The sequence below is a fragment of the Cariama cristata genome, unplaced genomic scaffold (assembly GCF_000690535.1).
Source record: "Cariama cristata isolate BGI_N322 unplaced genomic scaffold, ASM69053v1 scaffold26105, whole genome shotgun sequence".
Taxonomy (NCBI): domain Eukaryota; kingdom Metazoa; phylum Chordata; class Aves; order Cariamiformes; family Cariamidae; genus Cariama; species Cariama cristata.
The window spans coordinates 1-23,886 of record NW_009617365.1 but is presented as its reverse complement, the minus strand read 5'-3'; the positions used below and the strand labels follow the sequence as shown (position 1 = coordinate 23,886).

At 37.5% G+C, this 23,886-nt stretch overlaps 1 protein-coding gene across 1 annotated transcript in view; it reads right to left on the bottom strand.

Moving 5' to 3' along the window:
* The window catches only part of TMEM63A (transmembrane protein 63A), a 30,374-nt gene extending 8,243 nt beyond the window's left edge, over positions 1–22,131 (bottom strand). Inside the window, exons 1-16 of the mRNA XM_009700515.1 lie at positions 21,946–22,131; positions 19,658–19,737; positions 18,026–18,089; positions 16,583–16,620; positions 15,286–15,428; positions 12,703–12,754; positions 11,443–11,551; positions 10,968–11,038; positions 10,421–10,501; positions 9,694–9,817; positions 9,198–9,331; positions 6,722–6,859; positions 4,152–4,305; positions 3,294–3,400; positions 1,514–1,600; positions 800–862 (exon numbers count right to left, since the gene is read on the bottom strand). Coding sequence (XP_009698817.1) covers positions 800–862; positions 1,514–1,600; positions 3,294–3,400; positions 4,152–4,305; positions 6,722–6,859; positions 9,198–9,331; positions 9,694–9,817; positions 10,421–10,501; positions 10,968–11,038; positions 11,443–11,551; positions 12,703–12,754; positions 15,286–15,428; positions 16,583–16,620; positions 18,026–18,089; positions 19,658–19,737; positions 21,946–22,131 — 1,631 coding nt within the window. The remainder of the gene's footprint in view (positions 1–799; positions 863–1,513; positions 1,601–3,293; positions 3,401–4,151; positions 4,306–6,721; positions 6,860–9,197; positions 9,332–9,693; positions 9,818–10,420; positions 10,502–10,967; positions 11,039–11,442; positions 11,552–12,702; positions 12,755–15,285; positions 15,429–16,582; positions 16,621–18,025; positions 18,090–19,657; positions 19,738–21,945) is intronic.
* Positions 22,132–23,886: the final 1,755 nt, after the last annotated feature.

Here is a 23,886-nt window from a genome sequence, read left to right as displayed (position 1 = left end):
AAGAGTACTCCGTAGCTATAAATGCAGTAAGTGTACTATATTGTGAGAGCCTGGCTGAGTCGCAGTTTGGATAAGGAATAAACTGTTCATGAAAAGATACAGCAGTCTGATAGGTGCCTGATAGCAGACAAGAGCATCATTTGATGTCTGCATCAGCAACCCGAGCCAAGATGAGATAAGACTGCAATAGAATAATTGTCTCTCCTAGCTTAGTAACTCCTAATTGTCTTCCTGATACTGATTTTGAAGCAGCATTTGGAAACCTAACTATGTCCTAATAATTGCATTCTATTCTTTTCCTCCAGCCACAGTCAAAAGAGCTTATAATAACCAATATCTGCAAATTTGCAATGCTGGTATAAAAACGTTCATGTTTCTTAAAATCAAGAGTCAATGGATTTCAGAAAGAGAACTGCTGCAGCTATTTTGTGCCACTGTAATCCCAGGGAAGATCCCCTGTCCATGATATGCAACAATCCTCAGTGTGTTTTCTGGCCCCTCTCACCTGCATCATACCATCCTGTCCTTTCGTGTCTTCTACAAAATTTGTAAGGTTTTGGGAAAATAACCGTCTCTTTATTGAATCTTTGCTTACATTAGCTAGCAGGAAAAAAGTACAGATTTCTTCACAGCAAAATCACTTGCATTCTCCTCCCCTTATTCAGAAGCTCTACATCATCCCACAGGGTACCATCCCCAAGCAAATTTTAATAAACACTAACCACAGTTAGTCAACAGGGGCAGGGGCAAAAAAGAGAAGTCCTAAGTATTCTCTTAGCAAAGAGTTGCAAATACTTACTCCAGCCTAACTGCAGAATCAGATGATTCTCTATCAAACAGCCAACGGAAAAAAAAATCAAGGCTGAAAGACAGACGGTTAATATAATTCAGTCTCCAACAGCTTAGTACTGTATAAAATTGCATCTCTTTTTAAGTAGTTCAGATCTGGATAGCAGATAGAGAGAATTTAATCAAATAATCTGAACACTACTTTAGCTTTATCACAGTTACTAATAGTCAGAAATAGAAAAAAAGATACAGAATCAAACAAAATAGAAACATCTACTTCATACTAAAGTTTTAATGATTCATTTTTAGCAGTTATTACATAGCTAGGACAAATACATGTTACCCGGTTAGCCAGGGAAACAGTCAAATACTGTAAAGGTGGAAAGAAAAGGACAACTGTAACTGAATTGTAAGACATAGTCAAGAAACTGGGTTCTCAGCTATGATGGTGAGTGTGGGTAACTTTCAATTAGTTACTGATCTTACAAGGTCTTAAATTTCTTTGATAAAAGAAAAGTCAGCCTTTGGAAACTTTGAGGGCCATGATGTCCTCAGACAAAAGATAAACACTGAAATCTAATGGCTAATGACAATATAACCATACACACTGGAGGGAGTGGGGGGTACATCAATTATACCTCAACTAGCAACTAGAAAACAGAAGTAGGTTGTCTCATATGATAAAAATACTCAAACATCACTCTATTAAACTACGATTCTTTACCTGGTCAGACCAAGGGAGGGCAGAATCAGTACCATGAAGATCAAAAATATGTAGACTTTATGCATCATTATTCTGTTCTCTGCAGATCTACCAACATAAAAAGTGACTGAGTAAGAAACTCATATGAAAGACTTCCACACATGAAGGATCTTGCCCAGAAAATGTCAGCATTCGTCAAACTTCCAGCTTCCCCTACCATATCACATTGCTACAAGACACTCACAAAACAAACATCTTTGAGATTTTCACTAATTTGGACCAAGCAGGCTCTCAGTATCTTCCTGGGCAAAGAAAATGTTTCTGAAGATTAATGCAGACTCTGAATTAGCATCATTATATGTCTGTACCACAAGCAAGGAGATGCACAACAATCACAGCTGGTCTCTCATTCAATGATACTCACATCTCGCAACAGCTTGTAAACAAACAGCTCTTCAAGTGTTATGCCAAGAGGGATTAGGCAGTTCGTAAAAGGGCACCACTGCCAAGAAACCAGACACTCAGACAAGCTACTTGACTGTCTTTGCCAAGTGTGAAGTCTTTCGGAACAACGTGACACTACTAATGCTATACCCTTACTACAGTAGCAGGAACATCTATCTAGTGACCGAGTGTTCCCAGAAAAGTCCAGCAATTGCTATAAACAATTCAGACTGCTAAAGGTGGTATCTGCTAGGGCATTAAAAACACAGAGGTTTTATTACAGAATCATGTAGCCCTTGGCCACTGTGGGACGTATCAGTACAACTATACTGAGGCTTGAAATCAGCTCTGTGATCACTAGTGACTTTAGAAAACTATTTCAACTGATTGAGAAGAGCTGAAAAGTTCATATGCCTAGTGCAACTACCGGAAAGAAAAAAAAAAGCACACAAGTTTGATAAACAGTAGTTTCTGGACACGAGGTCTTACAAGCGAATGGTATGAAAAATTAAAAAGTCAAAAAAAATTTGACCTTAGAACATAAAAACAAATAAAAAAATGACTGCAGGTATTATGGAAAAAGATTGAGTGATTTCATGTGAAGCTGGGATTCTGCATGCAGTATCATGCTTTTATCCAACTGTACGTAAATTAGGGGTGAAATCTGGTATGCCAAACCAAGCTGTGCTGAGTTCTTCAAGTTAGCAGCAAGTCACTGTGCTTGACATCTCTATAGTACACTAGTCGTATCTGAAAATCTTGCATCAACACATCTGCTAGGCCTTGGTCCCATAGGTCTTCTCAGATCACCACTAACAATATCTAACAGTAACTGAGTTGTAGACCAAGAGTTACATCCACACCATTTCTTCACACAAAACAACAAAAACACAGATGCCCTTTTTATAAGTAGCATGCCAGCAGTTGGAGCACTTTCTCTTGAAGTGGGATGCTGGGGTTCTGTGATGTTCTCAGCCTGGAGGGGATCCAAATCCACACCTCATATCTTCCCAGAGAGCGAGCTAGTTATGGGATCAGAGGCACTTACTTTCCGTGCTCCTGCTGAAGCTACACCCCTTGAACCTGCTTATACGTTTGGTTTTTTTCTGAACAAACACAAAGAGGCAGGGGTGGAGTAAAGCGTAAGCAAATCATGTGGTCAGATTACAATTGCTGTGTTGATTACAAGTTACTTAAACTCCAAAGTGTTGGTTATAACATTCAAGAGAAACAAGAACATGACATTCCCTGCTACAAGAGATCTGCAGATTTAAGAGCTCCAAGAAAAATAAGCACTTTCTCCATTTATTTTAGTAATTCAGCTGATAAGGCCAAAACAGAGGAAAATCTTGCTTACTTTGTCCAGTGAGACTCCAGTAAAGTTGAGTAATAGACAATTGTTGGTAGTAAAGCTGAGAAGGACCAGAGCAAGAGCGTTGGGAAAAACTGACTGACGATGGGATTCTAGAGGAGGGGAAAAGTAAGAATAAGTATTAAAAGTATTTTAATGCAGCTGTAGTAGAACAGAGGCTGCAATATTTTGCTTTTTGTAAGTTATAGCAAGTTGGACTGTAGAAATTACATTCAGGTATAGTCTTAAAAGGAGCGAGTGCTCAGCACTGGTGTGCAAGACAAAAAACAAGAGTAGGACTGGGAATTAAATACCATGAGTGTGAGGTCTCGCAAACAGTTTTAGTTTACACTAACTTGGGGAAGTATTTAAAATGAACAGTTTGCAAGAGACTTTAGCTACAGTCAAACTAGGACCAGATATATATGTCATCCTGTTTTGAATCCAATAACCAAAGTAAAACCATGGCATTTTACTCTGTTTAAAATCTGAATTCTCCCCTTCTCACTGCAAAAATCAAAATACAAGTTGGAATTGAAATTCTATTTTTGGCAAAGGTTTTTGATTACAAAATTTACAATTATGTGAATTTGGAATGCAAATTTTTACTGCAAACAAGTAAGACATTTATAATAATATAAAGTTTCAGATAAAATTATTTTAGCCTACTATCAAGGAACAAAAGAGGACTAAAGACCCGACTCTGGACATATGCTTTTTAATCAGCAGTTACGTAAAACAATCCTGAGAATTTCAACTGAATTTAGCTTACAGACATTGTTTCATTGCCTTACTATACACCTATCAATTTATCAACATTTTGGTCTGATACACAGCTATATCCAAACATACGGTGATACTCACATTAAGGTAGTGTATAGGTTTAGTGACATTGAACTTGTCCATGGTTGAGATGATTATGGAAGGAGTAGTAAGAAAAAACAGCACAATAAAAAGAAGCAAATTAATGCAAGCCCATCTAAACCACCATTTCAGTCCATGCACTGAAAGATTTTTCCTGGAAAGAAGAGGAAAAAAAAAAAAAAGGACATAAACACAAGCAGTAAGCATTTGCTGTCAAGTAACAAGTGGCACTGCTTTTTCTAAATTGAGCTCTCAGTCTCAAAGTTATATAAGAAAGCACTACACAAGTTCCATCTACTATTAGAAATAAAGAAAACCGTGCAACCTCTCTTGAATGATAACAGAAATTGCACTTGCAGAAAAACATATTTAGTCTTTCATAACACAAACATAATGTCTAATACAGTTAAGGTTTGGGATGAAACACTTCCACTGTTTAATAATACGGAAGTACTAAACAAAGTTAGAACAAGAAGAGACAGAGATACAAGAAGATACAGAGAATTTCTGCAAGGAGAATAGCTATCAGAAGCAGAATCTATCAAGAAACTGTGATAAAGAAACAGAACACACACACACACAAAACACATCATTAAAAACCCCTGCATCCCTTCCTGCCATATTAAAACAGCAACCATAGGTCTTAAAGGGGTAAAGTTCTTAAATGTTATCTAAAATGGTTCCCAAAAGGACTGGAATGATTTGAACTCCAATCAAAGCCAAATTTTAGAAGACACAAAACAGGGATACAGAGGCTCAGTAAAATACCCAATTCTGACACCTCTTTTTGTGAACCTAGGTAAGTAATTTGGCAAATCCCTGTGCCTCCTCTTCTTTAAGGTGGAGGGGGTAAAAGAAAAAGAGCAGAAAAAAACCCAACCAACGAAACCCCACCATCTTCCCCTCTCAGAGAGGTTTAGAAAAACTTTAAGTGCTTCAACCCACTGAGTCTCAACAATAATTTCCTGCGTCCCGAAGACAGTGCTTGAAGAAAGGAAGAAGAAGTGAAGCACACAAGCATGCAAGCACCCTTTCATGAAAAAGGCAGATTAAACTGACCCTGTCTGGAAATCAGCTTGCAAGAGATTTTAAATTCATGTCTCAAAATAACATAGCTGCAAAAGACGCAGCTAAGAATGATGGTTGTTTGCTTTATGGTTAAAGATTCTGTACTTTATTCCCAACTGCAGATTTGTGGTTCTAGAGAAAACCTGTCCATTATTAGAAATGGACAGCATAGTCACCTTAAAAGTAATTTTCTATTAAAATTATTAGGAACAAAGTGTACTTTTTTTTTTTTAAAGTTACATACAGGTGAAGTACAGTAACTTGTGCATGTTTCTGTCTCATTTGCAGTTTTGGTTTGGGCAATGGAAATGTCACAATGAATTTACTGTTACATGAATGGGGATTATATTGACCCAAATCTAAGTTACTCGCAAAGCAATTGGAAAATGCTTAGTCATTTTTAGCCTACAAGCATGACAGAAGACAGCACAGGAACAGTTTTATTCAAAAAGTATTTATCTATTTTCCAACACTGTCCTGTAAGCAGTGGGTAAAGTCTGGGAAATTGACTGGGTCAATAAAAAGATGTTAGAAGACAGACCATAGTTCACAGAGCAGATCAAGTTATACTCCTCTTGTGGCAACTCAAAAAAAAAATATACATACTTGGAGAATACTCAGCACCAACACCAAGTTGCTTTCCTCAGATCTCAACAGTAGATATGCATTAGCCTCAAAAAATAGAAACACTAAGGCACAGACATTAATAAGCTGATGGGTATTTTTTCAGTTAACAGGAACTGCAAACTGCAAGTACCAGAACTTTGGGCTGGGAAAACTCCAGTCAGCCTCTGAGAGGCCCCCCCCAGGTCAATGAAGAACACTAGTAATGGAAATGAAGATGCAGATCATCCACAACCAAATGCTATATAAAGTCTTAGTTTAGGGTCAAAGAAAAATGAACTCAGCCCCCTTCTAGTGAGGCTGCACCTCGAATCCTGTGTTCAGTTCTGGGCCCCGCACTACAAGAAGGACATTGAGCTGCTGGAGCGTGTCCAAAGAGGAGCAACAAAGCTGGTGAAGCACCTGGAGCACAAGTCTTATGAGGAGCAGCTGAGGGAGCTGGAGTTGTTTAGTCTGGAGAAAAGGAGGCTGAGGGGAGACCTGATCGCCCTCTACAACTAACTGAAAGGAGGTTGTAGCGAGGTGGGGGTTGGTCTCTTCTCCTCAGTAACAAGCAATAGGACAAGAGGAAACGGCTGCAAGTTGCACCAGGGGAGATTCAGGCTGGATATTAGGAAGAATTTCTTCACTGTAAGAGTTGTTAAGCATTGGAACGGGCTCCCCAGGGAGGTGGTGGACTCACCATCCCTGGAGGTGTTCAAAAACCATTTAGATGTGGCACTTCAAGACATGGGTTAGTGGGTTTAGCAGGCATAGTGGCATTGAGTAGAAGGTTGGACTTGATGATCTTTGAGGTCTCTTCCAACCATAATGATTCTCCTCTCCCCATTCTAAACCTATATTATGATAAATAAATGGATGCAAGATCGGAATCTTACCAACAAATATTCTCAGGGTAAGGAGCGTATGTAACCTCCCAGTTTGATATGCACAGCTCCCTGCTGTAAGACGATGGCTGGGGTTCTCCTTTACACTTAATGCTCTGACATTTGCAGGCATTGAAGTCCTTAAGGATACTGTAAGGAAGAAACAGGAGATGAAGATTTTTCCAAATTTTTGCACCTGAAAATGCTGCATATGTAATGAGAAAGACTAGGAATAGCAAGAAAGGTTTTTTTGCTTTTAATAACCAGAGATCAAGAGAGTATTTAGACAACAATGTAACATTATATTATGCATGTAATGACCATCACACAAACAGTTTCTACCACAGGTCTTTGAGATCTGACAAAGTTGGAAACAAAAAGCAGTCTTGATTTTAACTGTTCAGTGCTTCCACCAACACAAACAACAGCAATGACTTGTATTAAATCCTGAGAGCATTGGGGGAAAAAAAAGTAAAAATAAATGCAGCCAGTTCCCCAAACATCTCTTTATGTAATTACAACTGTTTTCAAACCAAAGCAGACTAAAGGATTAGTCTGCACTCTCACTTCATTATACAAGTATCAAAACTAGCCAATTTTGCCTTCAGTACCAATTCTCAGAAAATTTTTTATCATGTTGGTATTCTCACAATTCAAAATATTACCCTCTTTCAACCACTCCTAAAATAATCACAGTATTAAATTTTTATCTTCTAATATTATGAGTTAATTGACAATCAATGTATTTAAACAAAATTTAAACATGCCCAGAATAAATGCTTTCAAAGATTTCTCAAAACACAGCAACAGAAGTGCTAGGCATATATTCAGAGACAGCACAACTCTGTCTGCATTACTGTGTAAAAGAAGTTGCACTCCAGATAAGCTCTATTACACCAGCATGGAAACAGTATATATTATATTTGAATGGGTAGACTCTCAAATTCCTGAACATGCTTGTTTCTCAGTTGCGCTCTTAACAAAGAGAGCAGAGAACCACACACACGAAGACCAAAAACAAACGAACAAAAATGACCCCCAAAACCCAGATCTTTACCTTACCAGAATTCAAGTAGTGATGTCAAATTACCAGCACCTTGCAGCAGCAAGTATTTAAGAAAGTTAATTATACATTGACAGTTTATTTTCAAAAATACATACAGAGTGAGCTTTAGCACTAGCAGCCATACAACCAAGCACCATCATTAACCAAACTTCTACAATCACCTGACTCCATGAACCTCAGCCCTGGCTTCCTGTTTCTCCCATCCTATTTCTGGGGTCTGTGGAACAGAGCCTACTAAGGGCACCAAATAACTTTCTAATTTGATGGCAGCCTCAGCCTCACATACAAATTAATATATTTTTCCAGAAAACAGAGTCCACTGCATCAATTCCAAGCTAAACAAACTAAAACCTTTTCAGTTCTTGACAATTCAACTCAGAGATGCCTGCAGTGCAACTCAGAACACATGCCCAAGGAAAGACTATCCCATCCAAACTGTATACGACAAATCAGCAGCTAGAGAAGGAACTTCAGTGCTTATTTCTTATTTCAGTTTCACATCTTCAAATGTTATTTCATGCTTTAGATTCTCTAAATATGGTGCGTAATATTACAAAATTAGGAGAGGGGGAAGATGTCACCACAGAATCACTACTCAGTTAGAAAGCAGCAAGCAAAACCTTCTCCAGCATCTCAGATTCTTGCAAGGAATTCTATACCTTGGACTTCCTTGAAAAAAAAGCCTGAAAGACTGGCTCTCTAACATGACTTGAAGGTCAAAAGAATGCAGACAGTTTAAATCAGAGAGGCTATGAAGAAAAAGAAAAAGCACAATATGCTATTTTTGCAATACAAATATTATTCTGCTTCCCTTTACCCACTTTGTATTAGTAACACATGCTCACAAAGTGCCAACAGAAAACCAGAGGCTATATGCATTTTCTCTACAAATGACTGAGCAAAAAGCGCTGAACAACTTCCGATACTAGGCCTACACATAGATCTATAATAACAGGTAAGAAAGATACATAACATGTATCTAATACCTATGGCCAGATCAGTCGCTGACTCTACTTTGCTGAGATGACTAACTAGCAGTGTAATTTGCACCCACTGTGATAGTCTGGGAATTGGACCATCTGCACATTAGAAAACGGAGAAACTAGTAACTCACATTCAAGAGCCAGTTAGTCTGGCCTACTATTAACCTACACTGATGGACTGGATCCCACACAGAAGAGAAAGGCTCCTTATCCTTATCCCATTAAACATCCAGAGCCATTTAGTCCTTCAGATATTTTCTTCACTCAAAGCACGGAGGCTAAATGCACACTTACAGAAAAACTTACCAGACAGCAAAGCAGATCAAATCCACAGGATGGTGAAGAAGAAGAAAGGAAGAAGAACCAACATAAGCAAACAAGCGACACGAACAGGGGTTGTACTATAGTTAGAACAAAAAAGACAGCAGACAAAACTTACTAGGTTGCCATGGATTTCTCTTGAAATGTTACAAAAGCCATTCCCAGTGGGTTATTATGAACAGCTTGTTCCTCTTTTGAATATTCTTCCATTAGTTCATTTCTGACTTTGGTATAATAATCTACAGCATCTTCCTGTTGGGAAATTGATGACTGTTACATCCAAGTACCAGATGGCTAACACCCTCACTAAAATACAGCTTACACAAACCATAGTCTCTCTTCCTGATACTACTTCCACAAATTATAAGTCACATCACAGTGAGAAGACAAACAAATAGGAAGTTTTTCCTTGTACTTCAGTTTTTGCACTAAGATTACATTTCAAAAGTTTTGGGGAATTCCTTTTCTGTACAGTGCAAGAAAATGAAGGATTAGCTCTCTGAAACAAATGAATAAGGAATTTTCCAAAGCTCAACAAGAGGTCACACAAAAAGTATTCGCTACTCTTTTAACAATCTACCTAGCCATAACTGAAAATGAACACAATCTCTTACCCTTTCACATCCTCCCGTTTCACAACAGCAGAATTGACCACATGGCTTAGGGTTGATTTGGACCCGTTTACCATACTTCTGATGCAGGTGTTCATAGTAAGTTAGGCTTTTTTCTGCCTGTTTTCTGGACAGAAAAATACATCCATAGCATTTTGCAAGAAAACAGTATCAACATCAAGGTTAAGAAGAATATAATCCCCAAGAGAAAAAATTATGTCAAGGACTGATAGCAAATTAATCAGTCACCAAAGATATTCACATACACCTTATTTTGGCTACTTAGTATAATTTATTTTCAAGTCTGCAATAGCATTACACAGCCTACACTTGTAGCGAGGTTCCAGGAAAAAAACCCAATGCTATTCTCGTATAGCCCAGAAGACAATACTTTTCTCATCTGTGACCAGCGTCTCTGGCCAAAGCAGCAGGGTCCCAGAGTTATTAATTCAATAGTTGAGTTTTCCACTTTGCACTGCCTGGCAATAAATACATACATACATAATCAGCAAGTCAAACCTTATTGTATGCAACACACAAGATACCACACCTACAAGAAACAAGCTGAACCCCACAACTCACCTTAAAACACAGCTGAATCTAATTGAAGTCCAGATGAGAATTAATTTCTAGTATGTGCAAGTTTAGCACTACTGGTGTATGTTGATTAAGGACTGGCAAAGCATTTAAAAATTCTTGCTAAACTTGTGTAGATTACAAAAACAAGTACCTTTTTTTGAATAGATGAATAAGCCTGGCTACGTCATAACACAGCTGGACCTCCAGCACAGTGCAAGTTGGGTAGGCAGCACTGAAAAGGGAGCAGTACATGAGAACAATAAGAACAGAAAGTACAATGAAAAAACTGTTTCAAAGAGCATCACTGATGTCTAACGGACATCTCAATCACTCATTTCATTTCTGAATGAGGTACGATAGAGTGGAGACTTCCCGAGAGACAGTTGCTAAAAGTTACTTTAATATGAGATGTGCAGCATTATTCCCAAGTAAAGGCCATGTGGGAGCATGAATGGAAAATGCAGATACACAGCCACTTTCTTAGATTCTAACTTTAAAATCAGATAACTAACTTTATTGAAATATAGTCTTTTCTCAATTCTGTCTAAGGAATAAGGTAAGTTTTTAAAAGACGAATACTATAATATGAATTTTAAACAGCACAGAACTCAAAAAACATTTCTGCTTGGGCAGGTAAAACTATTAGGACAATGTCAAATCTCCTGTTCCTAACGATACTACTCAAGAACGGAGCTTACGTGAAATGGCCTTGTATTGTCCCTTCTTTTGCATTTTTTGGAAGGCCAGTTATAAACAATGTGCACTTAACCTGCAAGAGAAAATGCAATTCCAATTTTGAGAAACCACATCACGAAAGAGAAAACAAGAATATGAGGAAAACAGTGACAGAGCACAAGTAGCTGTGTTGTAGAGGGGGGGAAAAAAGGTAAGAAATTTTTATTTTGATGGGAGCTGCATCTATTCAAGATAGCAGCAAGTTCACCGTCTATATTAGTAATAGGTTACAACAAAGTTTCACAAATCCCTCCCCAAAACCCTTCTCTTCATCCATTTTCACAATTCACTCAGTGGAACTTTGCTCTCAGTGAATTCCTTCACACTTATGTCACATTCTAGCAAGCAGGAAGCATCTTAGCAATTTGCTTTTTTTAGCATTACCCACTTGCAAACATGCTATATGTTTTTTTTTTCCACCCCAATACAGAAACTTACTATGTTTTCTTCTTTGTATGTGACATACTTCATGTGATGTCTCATGAAGACAACAGTCAAAATCAGGTAAACAACAGCAAAAACTGTGTGCAGCCAAAGAAGATTATTACTGTCGGACAAAATGTTATGAATATGAGAAACAGGAAGAACTAATTGTCCAAATGATACAAGTAGCCATCAAAATGCTAAGCAGATTGGAATCTCTCACTGAACACAAAACAGGAAAAAAAAGGTAGTTACTGGTACTCAGTCACACCTATGCAGATGCCTTGGACAGCCATTACGGTTACTTGCTTATGATAAAATTCTACAAAGAAAGTAGATATTCTATGACATGGACATTTTTAGGCAGCAATTGGTTTGCACCTTCTCATTCAGACGACCAATAGCACACACTGTGCTGTTTGCCAAAATGTTTCTTATTGGTCTTATTATTTACTGTGCTAAGTGCATAACTGAACTCTCCTTGAACACAATCCTTACTCAAATTGAAATCAGCCTAATACAGGGAGTAAATTCTCCTTCTCTGATAGTTCCTTCCTCAAAGCTTACAGAAGTTCTGTTCTACAAACAGTTCCTTCATTTTTGCAAAGAGCATTAGTAATTACAATTAGCCTAAAATACAGGAATTCATTTTACAGCTAAAAAACCCAATCAAGTAAAAAACCCCCAGTAGTTACTAGGATTCATAATGTGGTTAAAAAAACCCAAAGTGCCTTGTCAGAAACTCCATTGGACATAGTATCACGGATGGATGTGGATTGATCAAGTAATAAAATAGAAAAACTGTACAGCTTTGTATTTCAACTATTTTACCAATGGTTTTTAAAACATATAGAAGTAATTTTAATCATGATCTCAGATGGGAGAGATATGCACACACATAAATCTAACGAAAGGGAATTTAAATCATCCAAGTTACACGTTCTAGTAAAGCTGTCAGCTGCATTTTCCTTCTGAAGTATGGTTTCTCTTAATGTGGAAATTTCTGAAAATAATACCACTACATGTGCAGTCATTAGCCAAGAGAAACATGTGGTTTAAGAATTAAGAGCTGAGAGAGTAGAAGCTAAGTCTCTAGATTTCTTATCAGCACTGTAACTGCATAGCCTGAAGCAGAACGTATCCCAGTTTCAGTTGATGATGCATGAATAAGTAATTCCTACCCCATAAGCCATGCTGCAAGTATCAATTCATGTGTTTAGAGACTACGGCAGGAAACAGACATAAGCATGAAGGTACTCTGCAAGATTTACTTACCCAGTTTGTAAGTTTACTATAGTTGTTCTTCCAAAACTATAGGGATCTTTATCTAAGAACAAAAACAAGTAGCATAATTAACTGGTGCAACAGTCAGATGCAAACTGTCAGAAAGTCAGCTTTTATTCTATTTTTTAAAATGTTGATATACTTCTTTTTAATGCTGAGCATGTTCATTACTAAAAAGATTTAGAAGCATAATCAATGCTGGTTTACACCTTATTGCATTTTAAAGTTGGAAAAAAAGCCCCAGGATTATACCACATCCAACCTATCAAGAGAAATAATAAATTATTTTAAAAATCCGAATACTAGATCTTTGCAGAAGTTCCCTTTCTCCCTCCAATCTCCCTTCATGTCCATTAACAATATTGTTTATGGATTTGAACATTTTTATTCGCATTTTTATTCCATCTTCACTGCTTTCTTATCTCAGTTTTTTAAACTGAATTAATTCAGTGTTGACAAAACAGTACAGATAACCTTACTAAGGTGAAAAATAAGAGAGTTTATATGACATTGTTTCTCTAGACTGTCAAGTATTTTAAAAAATTACAATGCAAGTGAGTGAAAATTGAGTACATGTTCAACAAGGAAAAAGAGCTAAGCGTATCTGGAAAGCTAAACAATCTTCTAGCATAGACTGTCAAATCACATTGCAAGATAAGTCATCACAACAGAATGAACTGCAAATACACAAAAATCAACATATAGTGGAAGGGGAGGAAGAAGGGAAGAGACACTAAAACTTCGTATTCGTTTTTCAGCTGCATTTCCTAGAATCACAGAAGTTAATGCATGAAAGCAGAAGCTGTAGTCTCCTGTTTTAGAAGGCCAGTCATACTCTGTCCTTTGAATTAACAGAGAGCATCTATTGGTATCCAACATACTACAACTTTTACCAAATTGCAGTTAGAGAGGGACAGTGCACAGAAATTGATCCATATTACAAAATCCATTTTGGTACAAATATGCCCATAGTAACTAGATCAGAAGAGGGAATTATGTTCTTTAAGTTCTTTGAAGGCACTGGCATCTCTCTCTTTACTTCATGAAGGAGGTGAAGGCAACAACTAGGGCACCAGTCGTGTTGGATTTCGTTCTGTAAAACTGGGGATGCTGGCTGAGAACACGGAGATGGAAAAGAAGGAAGGAGAAGTGACTGTGAAGTGATAAAGAGTCCTGTGAAAGGACAAGAAAAGAAAAGAAATGCAAAGGAAAAAAAAAAAAAAAAGAGCAACGGTCTTTAAGAAAGCAGATATTAACATAAACAGAGAATTGCTAAGGAAAAGCTCATAAAAGGGAAGTCAGAGATGGCAGTTCCACAAAGAAACAATACTAAATGTACAGGTACAACATATCCCATTACAGACAAGTCACAAGGCTCTTTAAAACACAGACAGGAGTAAAATGAAAACAAAAACTAGGACACATTATTAAGGACAATAGAATAGAATAAATTATAGGGTCAAAGATCAGTACACAAAATAAGATGCAATCGTTGTGGTATAACAACAAACAAAACAAAACACAAGCAAGTATTCCACTTGAGAGCTCCTATGAAAACCAAATTAATTATTGCTCTTTTTGCATCACTATTCACCAAGATTATCAACTATGAACAACTCCGCAAACATGATCTTGACAAGACTGACACAAAGCTAGGTATAAAATGGGTTTACAAGGGCTCATTATCAAAAATGGAAGAATGTTTAAACATGGTTTAACAGAGTTCTGTCCCTCGGTATTCTCATCAGCAACCTGAATGGCAGATTAGAGGACACAGTTACTGTATTTGTTGAGTGTGAGTTAATAATGGAAAGAGGTAGGTGTCACACTGGCAGACATAATCAGGACTAGACTGCAAGAAACATGAAATAATTCTTTGTCTAGCCAGCACTGACAAAGTCTCAGCAAGATTTGTCCAGTTTTGAGCTGCAAACCAAGACAGAAAGGAACAATGGGAGACAGTCTAGCTTGATAAAAAAAAAGTGCAAAGGTTGGCTGATCATAAAATCATCAGCCATACAGAAAACATTTCTCATTAATGACCGAATTAACTGGTCTTGTTTATCAAAAAGAGGAAAAAGCACAGATGAACTGATAATCCTCAAGCAGCTAAAAGTGTACTGCAAAGAAGAAAAGAATAATCTATTCCCTCCAGTGACACATCAAAAAATAATGATCTTAAATTGCAGTAAAAGAGATTCAGATTGGACACTAGAAAAAGATTTATCAGTTGTGAAGACAGTTTCCATTGGCAATCACCACCAATAAAAATCATAAAGAGTGCCTAGACAAACACCAGTTAAGAGGGCATAGGTAAAGCTAATCCTGCCTTGAGCCTTCTAGGTCTAGTCATCTATATCTGCATGTGGTCTGTCATCTTGTTTCTGACAAGAGTTTTTGCCACATGTTTAAAGAACCCTCTACTCTCATACAAATTTCACACAAAATGACACACACATCAGACTGAAAGGGGAAACAAACAAAAACTCTGTAAGAGTTTACCAAAATAAGAAAAATCCTAAAAGCTTTCACATTGATATAATTCTTCACCAAATACAAAAAAAAAATTCTTACCAAGTAGATCACCCGATAGGTTGACAGGTAATATGACACACACAGACAAAATGCTGACAGCAATCAACAAACAGATGATGTGACGCTGGAAGGCAAGGTAATGTATGGCATCTTCACCACATCTCTCATGAATCTCGTCATCTCTGCATCATAGACAGAAAAGCACATAGTCAGTCCACCTAGTATCTTTGGGGTTTTGGGGTTGTTTTTTGAACTTATACTAATTTCTCAGTCTAATCAGTGGCATCTCCATCAATGCCTATTGGGTTTCAACACGGTTGTGTTCTTTCATGCATAAATTTAAGTTCCAAAAGCGTATTTTTCCCGTGCAGTATCACCATACAAAATTTAACATGAGGGAATTTAAGACAGAAAGAAGCAATCTGAAAAGCAAATATAAATCCAAGTTCTTTTTTATTAGCAAAAAAAGGACAAAGTCATTTGCTGTAATATCCTGCTTTATGATGGTCACAAGGTGTTAAGGCTAGCTCTCAAACTTTAACATTACGCTGTGACAGTGTTCAGTCACTTCCACAAAGGCTCTCCATGAGGAAAATTACTCTTATAACACCCAATTAACAGAAGACATTAATAGGCTTTGGAATGAACTCTCATCATCTATCCATTGTCAGCAGGACAGATCATTAAAACAGGAGTTCTTGGAAAACGAAGGAACTGAACCAGCAAAAATGGAGAAAGACAGGATCAATCCCCACCCCTTTTTTGTTTCAATGTACCCAAGCTAGAAACTGATTTTTAAAAATCATTATTTACTAAGCCCCAAGAGATATAAAGAATGAACACTACATGTCTAATGCTTAGTTTCTGGGAAACAGTGGGATGGGCTTTTCCTAGTTAGTCAATTCCAGTCCCAACTAAACCATCAGTTCTCCACAGAAATCCTTGCAGGGAAACCCCATTTCCTGCCGGAGGCCCTACTAGCTTCAAACAGGGGAACACCCACAGAGTACTCTTTGAAGAGTAAAAGCCCAGAGCCTAGTTATTAGCTCAGAATCCACATAAATGCCATAGATTCACTTAGGGTCACCCACTATCCCAAGATTAGGAAGTCCCTGAGCTTCCAGCAGAAGGGCGACTGCATCCTGAAGAAGTATTCCCAAAAGCTGACCTTGTTTTCATATTCTTTTTCCACCCCACCAGAGGCACCTGTATCACCATTTGTATTAAATTCTATCTACTTAAAAAAAAAAAAATTTTTTTTGAACACAACCCTCCTTTTTTAATTAAAAAAAAGCAAAGTGAACCACAGCTCACTATTTCTGTTTCATATACTTACTGCATCCGGAAAGCAGCTGTCATCCAAGAACAAAATCCCTATAAATAAAGAAGGAAGTTTTTAGGAGCTAACATACAAAAAAAATATAGTCTCTTATCAATCTCTGTACAATTAAGAGAAGTGTTTCTATTAAGCCAATCTCTTAGCTAAAAAGCTGGCAGTCTGTTGCTCCGAAATCGTCCTTTAGAAACATACAGAAAAATACCTAATACTCTACATACTTTTCTCAAGGTACTTCTTACATATGTCTTCAGAGAGTATTTAAGAGTTTGGGTTTTTCCACTTGCATGTTTATTGCTTGGGCTTCTCAAATTTATACAAGTGTGCCCAAATCCCAATGAATAGAAGTCAAGATCAAGGCTTCTAAGGAAATGTTTTAAATGGATTGTTTTAGAGTAGAAAAGGTGGTTATTTTTTCCCAAAACCATTTCCAGAGACTTTCCAATCTCAAGTACAAGCTCCATGACAGTCTAATACAAGTTGACCAGTTAAATGGTAGTTAGAAACAATGCTGTGACTACATTAACAGAAAGGCTTCTTATATAAGTTTATAAATTCTATGAAACTGTACTGCAGAGATCACATCTCACTGAATGTTCCAGTATGGCTCAAAAAACCCTTCTCTCTCAAAAGGCTTCTTCTTTCAAGTGAATAGTATCCAAATAGATACATTTTTATTCAACAGCTTCAATGACAAAGTTGCTTTAGGGCTTTAAAAAAAGATGAAGAAAACTACACAACTAGCAGGGCAATCCTGATCAAACACCAATATGCCTTTGATGCTCACACAATTATTTAGTTGCAAGGCTAGATATGAAGTTGACGCATATATAAAATGTTAAAACATAGCCTGGCACCACTGGAGAACTCTCACATGGTTCATTCTGAAGCTGCAACACAAAAGGATAGAGATGTACAAATTCAAAGACTTCAGGAAGACCATGGAGGGAACTAATTAAAAGTTTGGCCAAAAAAAAAAATATTAAAACTGGTTTGGAGTGGAAGATAATAAGAGTACGGGCACTACTACTAGCCTCACGTTGGCATCCAGTTTTCTCAGTTTTGTGAGGAAAACAATGTACTATAAAGACCAAGTAGGTATTATTTGCAATGTGAACATAATGTAACGTTTTGAACTGTTATTTAAGTACAAATTATTTAGTAGTCATTTCTCTCTCTTCCCCCCCGCCCCCAATTAAAAAAAAAGTTACTTGAAAACAACAACACAAGATACTGGTTTATGATATGGAAATAGTTTGTCAGGAAACAGAGAGAGATTATGTATGGTTCTATAAAAACCACAGTAAACAATGCATTACTAATTTTTTCACATAGATGGTCTTCCAGTTTAATGACTGGTTCACTGGCCTTGTTGGAACGGCAAATTACAGATTCCATTACATGGTTTACATTAAAAAAAAATCAAAACTCTAGAATACTTACCCTATCATATTCAAGATCTTCAGGTACTGATGAAGATGTTGACAATCGGTTGTATCTCGATTGACTAAAATGCATTAAATGATGCTTTTAAGTATCTTTAATAACAGATGATGGAATTCCACAGAATTATTTCAACTTTAACAATTCTGAAGTAAGGGAAATACTACATAAACACCTTTTCACTTATGAAAGCTGTGGTTTTCACCTTGTAGATATGCTTAATTATAGCAACTTGTGCTATGTCTCATGTTGAAAAGGGAGGACATGTAAGCTCCTGAGGCGAGAGCACATAACTAAACTAGAAAGAGTACAATGTTTTATTGGGATATTAAAACCACAGTAACATAAGAGAACACAACACAGGTTTGGAAGCCTAGCAAGGATCAGTTTTGCAAGCTACCTTCCTGTTCAGATATTTCTCATTATAAGACACCATCTCTTTTTCCCTCCACCTTTCTTCCTTCATCTTACAGCCACTACTCAGAATTTCTCCACCCAATTAAATCCATACCTGCAGGGCCATCTGCTCACACAGATTCCTATACAGAGTCCTATAGTAAGGCTAGAAACATTTAGAGACTCTGTAGCCCTCAAAAAATACTAGAGTACATGTTTTTAGTTTGTTGCTTAAAAGAAATGTTGCAATGGTGATGTGCCCATAATTACAGGACAAACCATGCTAAAATGGAGTGCATTCATAGGTGTAACTATGATAATTTTGACCTAGCTGGCTCAAGTCACAGTCTAGCAGAGACAATAACATAGGTTCCTTGGCATCTGACTGCTCAAGGACCTGTTTGTCCTATGCAGGCCTCTACAGCCCACACAGAAGCCTATACCAGAGCATCTTCATTCTTTCTGCCTCAGGTAGCTGGATTAAAGCTGTCTCAGTTATTGTCCATATTTTTTTTTTTGCCATCTACATTTCACAACTGTGCATGGATTACACTTAAAAACACATTTTGAGTTCTTCCCTGTTGCTTAGTTGTGAATTTACTATGACTTAAGTTACACTACTAATACCAGGAAAAGGCTCACTGTTAAAAGTTTACCAGATTTAGACAGCTAGCTTTTCAACATCCCAAGACACCATCGTGAAGAAATAATACTTAAAAAAATAAAATCAAAAGCTCATTTACAGTATTACTAAAAATCAGTGAAGAATTTCAGAAACCTGCAACGATACGTTTCTTTTTTTATTTTTAAACCCTTCAGAAATTTTATGGCACAGGTTGCATAGGGAGCTCTGGGAAGACACTGGGCTTGAGCCAAGTTAAACTGAATATCCTTCTATCACAGAAGCACACTGTAACATCAACACGTAGGTATGCGACATGTTAGCAGACAAGCAGCCTATTTTCTTACCTTCACTTCCTTAACGCACAGCTGTAGAATGAAATTCATGACAATGCCAAACACACAACTTTATTAGAGAAACTGCAAAGCATAATGTTGTGAGTGGGACGTATTTCACCCAAAGCAGCATGAGGACATTTTTAACAAATATGTGCATGTGATTACAAACATATCTAACTGATATAAATGCACTTAATTTAAGCCATATTTACAGTATTTACTTCCACATTCCCCAAATGGTTTCAACAAATCAGTCTGACTGCATATCTTTTTTACCTTTCAGTTTCTGACACGAGAGCAACACGACCATAGTCCCAGAATCTCTTTCTTATAACGGAAAACAGTAATATTAAAATCTAGAAAATAAAAATAAATATTTTTGAATATTTATTTTTCTACTTTATAATAATTATTCTTAAGTGTGTAGGAACTGTCAAAAAACGCTGTCCTAGCTCTTAAACCAACTGTCATATGCTAACCAACCCAATGGTGGCCATGCTACAAACCAACCTGTGTGGGACCAAAGGACCAGAACACCTGCCTTCCTGTTCTAATTTATAAAGGAGGAGAACTACATGCAAAAGTGCTTCTGAACTGCAAGTGTACAAAGGTTTGTGACAGGAAAAGTAGCAAGTAGTACTTGAGAAGTCAAAACTTTCATAAATATACCTTTACTATTATTCATTACTAATGACAAGAACTATGATGGAAGACTTGTCATTTTATTTTAAGCAGTGATGTAAACAGGCTACAGGGGGCTCAACTATTTTCTCAAATACAAGAATTAATTTTATCCTCAGTAAAAGTAGTACATTATTATAACTCACAAAACCCAGAAACTTATATTTGATCTCTGCAATGTGTTTTTTATCTCCTCCTTATATTTATTTTCACTTTTTGAAAGAGGCTAAGAAAACAAAAGAAAAAACAAAAGAGAAAACAACACTATGTATTTCATAGATGCATTTCTTTTTTCCTTTTTTTCTATTTTAAAGAAAGAAGTTGCTCTGTACAAAGCAATGAAGCAGAAGTAACAAGGCCTGTTTTCTTTGAATATGTAGCATACACTCTCACCTTCCAGTCCCTCCTACATCCCATACCTGTTTGGCTGGAAAGTGGCGCTAGTGATGTAACTAGTCGGAAATACCGACTAGCCAGCCAGCATAGATGCCAAGATTATCTGTGTGTCAAGATTACACAGCTAATTTCCACATTTCACAATGACTATAACCTTCTTATAAATGCCTTCCTCCCAACAGGGAATATTAATTTAGATCTTCCTCCTTCATCTGGCCATTAAATTTCATGCAAGCAGGAAAGTCCCCTAGACTCTTTGACGACTTTGGTTGAAATTGGCTAACATATTATACAGTTATTAGGAGGAACTGCCAGACAAAAATGGGAAGACAACGCAATATATAAAGCTCACTTCCTTAGGAAACCAGCCTAGAAATAATTTTCAGAAACCCATCAACTGACAGTTACTAAAGGGATCTGCAGTAAACGTGTCATGAAAACAGGAATACAGGAGTTGCTAAATAAATTGCAGCACTCAGTACTTGAAAGAGAGAGGAGCCTTCTACACTGCATCTAACTACTTAATGCTCTTCAAGAGGAGAGTTCAACAGCAAGGAACTCAAAAGCAGAGACTCAGTATCTTAAAATTCAACCATAGCTTAAAAAAGAAAAAAAAAAAAAAAAAAAAGAGTCTGTACATCCTCAGAAAATGGCTTTATGGTAGCATGCTGCACACACTAAATCAATAGCAAAGAATGCCACCACATAACTTTTAGGAACATCCACTACATTCCTATAGAACTACTAGCTCAGACCTTACCACAGGTAGTTTTAAGTTTCTCCACGGTAGCTTTCTAGAACTCAGGAACTATCTCATCCCTTTAGTCTCATTTTACTACCACAAACCTCACTTATCAGGCAGGTCTACAGCTCCTTTTCTGGTGGCTTAAGACCATCTAGACCAAACTTACAGAAATTACCATAAGTTTTATTGGAGTCTCAGGCCTGTCCCAGAGCCTCCAGACCAGCAACTAATCCTATTTGTCCTTTTGTCAGGACGGAGTTGATCAGTACATTATCTCCTCAACAGCTTCATGAAAACTAATTTTTAAAAAGTTTGTGAAATGACAGATTTTCCATATTGTATTCCCTTTTGAAAAACAATCAAGTTAGCAATGGTGTTCCCTTCCTGAAAAGGGTACTCAGTACTTAGAGTAAAGAAAAAATGTTCTTGCAGTTAAGACAAAACATAAAAATTTGAGTTACCGCTACAAAGTTCACCATGACCCCATATACAGACCCTATGATACTGCACTCTCTCTACATCTATACATCCAACATACAGTGACACTATCATCCCACATGTATGTGAACCTTTATCAACATTTGAAAAGTGCTTTGATGTTCCCAGGATGACCTTAGCGCATTTCTTATTCTGAAGATTCTCAGAAACAAATCCCTATCTGATAAATAAGAGAATTGTGAACAATCTAACTTTTGCGAAGGCCAGAAGTATTTTCAATATAAGAAACAGAAACTGGGCTTACAAAAAAGAAGGTTACATCAAGCAGCAGGACAGTTGGGATTCCACCAAAAGTTACTCCTTGGAGCACTGTGCTGCCTCGGGCAGTGCTGTAGCAGTACGTCTCATTTGTTGAGTTGAAAGGTACGCTTCTATTCCAGAAGTAGACTAGATGAGAATGTCCAAAACCCAGAAAAAAGAGAGGGTTCATTTCGTCTTTCCCTTAAGAAAAAAAAAAAATAGAAAAAAGTGAAACAATCATGTGAAAAGCCTGCCTGCTATTTGTCAGATGTACTAATATTACAAGTATAAGAAGCGCAGGAAGATTCAACCAAGAAACTACTTCGGAAGAGAAGTTGTATCTGACAATCTTTCCTCTTCACTTGTAAAATATTTCACAATAACTGACAGGCTCAGTTACTAGTGGTGCCCAAGCGAGAATACCAGACATCTAACCAATGATGTCCTCTACAGACATCTGAGGAAGACTACAAAAGACCCACACAAAACAAACTTTTCTATCTTCTAATCTGTATCATCAAACTACTTATTCCAGCCTGGATTCTGATCCTAGGAGTAACACCAGGCATTAGGTATTCCAAGAATAGCAGTTTGAAGATTTTGCTCCTAGTTGATGAGCATGTGTGAACGTACCACCTTGTGAACTTTGTACTTAAATGTCAAGACCTTAAGATCATTAACAAATTCACCACTAATTCCACAGAAAATAACTACTACACAAATACATGTGCTCCTCTCTGTGCTTGGAATACTGTGTGATTTTCCTTTTTTAATAGAATTCAACTGAAAGAGCAGCACAGTAATTACAGTATATCATGAACAAGAAAGAACACAGAGTATTTCTAATTTTCTAGGAGAACAGCCATCTATGTCATTTTAGTCAACTGACCTGCTCAGATAATGTAGTAACATACAAGAATGCACAAGACTTGGCTATTGATACAAAGGTCTTTTTATCTGTGCAGGCAATTGCTTACTTATTTTGGGGCTGTCCACTTCAAACATTTCTTTTCTTGGAACTTAGTAACTTGGTGATTCCCATGTACTTTGGAGAAAAGCATGCTTCATGCAGAACACTCTTCTGACTGATAAATTCATAAAGAGAGCATACCCCAAAAAACTCTACTCCTTGAAAGCAAATATTGTAGGTCCTCATGACACAGGTCCAGGGACGCTACTTTGGGGATATCATGCCTCTGTAAGAGGAATGCACATGTGTCTGATGACAGCACTATTCTGGATGCTGAAAACAAAATCAAAACAAGAATATGAACAACTACAAATTCTCCCTTTAAACAGCAGGAAAATAGCATGGAGAATACTCCTCCCAAAACAGCGTTTACAAAATGTTGGACTGTGTGGCACAGTGGGGAAGAAATTTTGTCCCAACTGATGTGTTTCATCACCGGGGAAAAAGGAAACAAAAAACGCACACCACAAATCCACACAAAATTTGTGCTGTGAATCTACCCTTGCTTTCTAAGGATTGAAATTTCGTGCTGACAGAGGAGAAAGCATTTTTAAACATACTTTGGAAACCTTCATCACAACAACTGCAGAGACTGCATGCTAATTTAATTTAAGTAATCTTATCAAACACAGTTTCCAATTCTTGACAGCTATTATTTTTAAATAAGCCAGCTGTCAGGAAGATAACGAGGATGGCAAGACCTCCCACGGGTGGAGTTGCGCTGCAGCAACCAAACGAGCACGCAACGAGCAGCACTTCCCGACCCTTCCAGCCAGGGCGAGCACCGGTACGGGCTCTAGAAACGAGAAACCATCTCCCTTTTTTTGGCTGCGACACCGACAGTCTCTCCGGAGCTGGGAGGGGCGTGAAATCGGGGCTGCCAGGGCCAGTTTCCCCAGGCGGCACACCGGAGAACGCTAGGGCTGGTAACTGGCGCACGGAGTCAGCCCCGTTGCTCCGTGCTCGCCTCTGGGC